The sequence below is a fragment of the Branchiostoma belcheri genome, unplaced genomic scaffold (assembly GCF_001625305.1).
Source record: "Branchiostoma belcheri isolate BF01 breed outbred unplaced genomic scaffold, Haploidv18h27 scaffold153, whole genome shotgun sequence".
NCBI classification, from domain to species: Eukaryota; Metazoa; Chordata; class Leptocardii; order Amphioxiformes; family Branchiostomatidae; genus Branchiostoma; species Branchiostoma belcheri.
In genome coordinates this window covers 564,485-568,302 of record NW_017802969.1, presented here as the reverse complement: position 1 = coordinate 568,302, position 3,818 = coordinate 564,485, and the positions used below count along the sequence as shown (strand labels likewise).

Here is a 3,818-nt window from a genome sequence, read left to right as displayed (position 1 = left end):
CACACACACAACACACACACACACACACACACACACACACAGACAAACGCTATTGAAAACATAACCTTCTTGGCGAAGGTAACAAACACGAAAACACAACCTTCTTAGTGAAGGTAATTACACATCTGGGTTACTTACCGTCACTCCTGCAAAAAAGTCGTTGCTGACCTCGAGGGTACCGGGTGCTCCTCCAGTTGTATACCTTCCGCGGACTTTACAAGTTATCTAAGGATTAAGAAAGTATGCAGAATGATTAAGAGCCCATGACAATGTCACATGAAAACGGAGTACTGGTGAAAACAAGCGTACAATTTTAGCAACATCAAACCTTCACCAAATTATGTTCGCCGTCGCAAGTTATGTATATAACGTTACACATAATATATATACATTACACGGCTATTCTAGGGTTTCGTATGAATTATGCCAATGGGGTCCTGTTTTAATTTATTTATGTCTAATGATAACCACCTTTAGTTAACGTCCAAATGCTGCAACATCGACCAACATCTTTCATGGACTTTTCATGCCTACAAAAAAAAAATAAAAACTGACAGGCATCGTCGCAAAAATCAGAAGAAATGAGCTACTTCACCAAAAATGTCCTAAGGACAGTACTACAAACCCTTGTTTTATCCCATCTCGATTACTGCTCCCCACTACTGTCATCTGCACCACAAACATACGTTGATAAGCTAGGGTTACACCAGTATATCTTCAAAACAATACAGACAATAGAATCCACTCCTACATACAACACAACATAGTCACAAGGGGGGAGGTCACTCTAGCCAAACCCAAAACCAAAGCAAAAACCAGAACTTTTCTGTATAGAAGCACTAAAGCACCCTACCATCATATTAGTATACCATGTTGTTATTTTAATGTATAGGGCTCCAGGAAAAATAGTAAGTAACAAAACACGAACACAATCCGATGCAGCGGCGTTGGAACACGACAGGTAAACAATTTTTTTTTAAATTTGGACTTACACGCATCTACAAAAGATAGTTAAGATTCAGTCACAGCTTCTCGGCTTATCCTTTACACATGTTAACAGCATATGCATAAAAGTCCTACTGCAGTACCGCTGAAAAATGCTAGGTGAAGCATTTTCGAACTTGACCTTTGTTTTCATAACTGCCTCTCACCTACCAAATACATGGTGTATCATTAACATCCATCCAGCTTCTCCAGTCAACGCATTCAGAGTTTTTTTAAAGACCCACACCACAGCCACTCCTCCGTGGCCAAACCTAAAACATTCCCCTCTGACGAAGGCAATTATGGCACAGTGATATATTAACTCACGTTCTTTCCCATTCCAAGTTTGAGGTGATTCTGGTCTAGTACTGTCTGGCTCTCTCCATTGACTAGAGAAGTTTCATAGATGACATCATTGTCGGCAGTCCAGAACACCTCCACTGTCAGGTTGGACCAGGGTGGGGCGTCGAAGTCACAGAACATAACAACTGTGCCTCCCAGGATGCCGTTACTCAGCTGAGGGTTCAATTCAATTGTTGGAAAAATTTCTGTAAACGAAACAAAAATGTGTATACGGTCACAAACCATTAGTTCGTGGTGTAAGAAACTGGGATCTGTCAGAAATAATCCGATAATGTAACAGGAAATTTCAAGGACATTCATATTTGTCACGCAATATAAATGAATGAAGACCTTTATTGTACATTTTGCCCCACTGGGCTAAAGACAGGTCACATATTGACAAAGTACATCATCGATGTTGATAATAAAACGGCTATAGTACACAAGTACTTTCAACTTCCTCTCGCTTTCTGGTAATCTTATAAATGTAGTTGGCTGTATGAGTAGTTAAAGCTGGTTTGTTAAAGACTACAAGGAATATAAATTTCTCTATACTATTCAAATACTTAAATTGGGAGTATTTGCTTGACACAAAATCGAGAAGAACGTTTCTTTCGCTGTCATACATGGAACAATCCACAATAAAATGTACCTCGTCTTCTACTTTACCTAAACTACAATATTGGCAGATTCTTTGCTCTAGAGGAGTGCGGTTATGTCTTCCTGATTCAATTCGCAAATTGTGACAACTGATTCTTAGTTTAGTAATGGCAGATCTGTGACGTACATTTGCGATCTTAAGATAATCTTCTTCATTATGTGAGTGTTTTAATAATCTGTACGTTCGAAGTTTATTTTTTGAATTAGCAACTTTATTATCATTGTGGATTTCGGAAAGAAATGTTTGGAAATGAATATCTTTTAAACGCTGATAAATTGCTGAGATAATTTGGGGCGTATTTGAGCCGATTGATTGAACGCTTTGCCAGACGAAAGAATAACCGCATTTCTCTAGACTGCTGCGTACACCAGACGCCCAACACAATACATTTTCTATACTAACATAAAACACTCTGTGAAAACTCTGTTGTTATCTAATTACATTTACCTGAATCACAAATTCAAGAAAGCAATTTAAAAAAAACAGTCCAAAAGAAGAATGAACATTTTAGTTTCAAACTGGCAATAGAAGGGAATGCGTTGAAGGAATTACCTGTGCAACCAGGTGTGAATCCGAAGTTTTCTGAGCTCTGTCCGGGAGGGCAGGGCACTTCAGTACCTGACGGTAATAGAATATATATAAGATTCTTTATTGACACAACAAAAAGTACAATGACTTTTGTATGGTCTTCTACAACTAAAGATCTAACAAAGCTAAATACATGTGTGGATAACGTTATCTGTAACAATAAAGGTTTAACTATTCTCTAACATGTGGTCTCTAAGATCGAAACATTCTTTAATGCATTTTCCTATTTGAATACTGTATTGGTTATCTCCCCTGAGAATGTAGTTGAATTTATCTATAGGATTTAACGTATTAAAATCGGAAAGAAAAGATGAACTACCCACAGCAGAAAACAAAACAAACACAAGAGAGTTTTATGTTTCACGTAACCCATAGTTGTTTTGTGTCATTTAATGCTGACTACTCTCATGGCTACGAGATTGTTGGCAGAGATGGTAGAGAGACATTGGTGTATTCATGATTTGCATCTTTGTGTAGCTTCCTGAGTTCTGGTCTCGATACCATCAGTTAACAATATATACGTTAGATGTAAAATATCGTTGATGTAGATATACGGAAGATATACGATATAAACAATATTTCCCAGAGCAGATCACATGAGCATGCTTTAACCCTACCTAGACCGGGCTTTTTTTGACATGGGGGGACCGGGGGGGGGGCTCTTTTGACCCCCCCTAAGAACTCGCGAACGGTATGTCGTATGACCACCAAATTTTCAGAGGATGGTGTACTAGTGAAAATTTATCATATCTACAATTTTTATGTCGTTCTGACGTAATATGACGTCATTATGACGTCATTAATGTGATTTTATTGGCCAAAACCGTCTAAATAGGTTTTTCCCTGAAAACTAAATGGTATTCAACATAACTGTACCAAAAGTGTTTATGACAGAATATTATGGTGTACTAAGTCTTATGTTGCCCATAGCAACACCGGTGACGTCATAAAATGACGTCATACATATTTAAGATATCCGCCATCTTGGATCATCAATCTTGAATTTTCAAAAATAGTTTTTTTTCATGATAAAGCCTAAAATACATTGTAAATATACTAAAGACCTTCATTTAAACCTTTTTTGGAAAAAGAAATGGAAGTATTGATGAAATTTTAATGAAAATAACCTGTATATACCTGTTCTAATGATATGGTCCGCCATCTTGGATTTTGGCCAATGACGTCATCAAATTAGCATAAATTATGCATATTTAATGATAAAATTTACATAAAATTATATGGG

At 37.2% G+C, this 3,818-nt stretch overlaps 1 protein-coding gene across 1 annotated transcript in view; it reads right to left on the bottom strand.

The window, feature by feature from the left end:
- Positions 1 to 3,818, bottom strand: part of LOC109465581 — a 17,469-nt gene that overhangs the window by 9,973 nt on the left and 3,678 nt on the right. Inside the window, exons 3-4 of the mRNA XM_019762937.1 lie at positions 1,312 to 1,500; positions 139 to 225 (exon numbers count right to left, since the gene is read on the bottom strand). Coding sequence (XP_019618496.1) covers positions 139 to 225; positions 1,312 to 1,500 — 276 coding nt within the window. The remainder of the gene's footprint in view (positions 1 to 138; positions 226 to 1,311; positions 1,501 to 3,818) is intronic.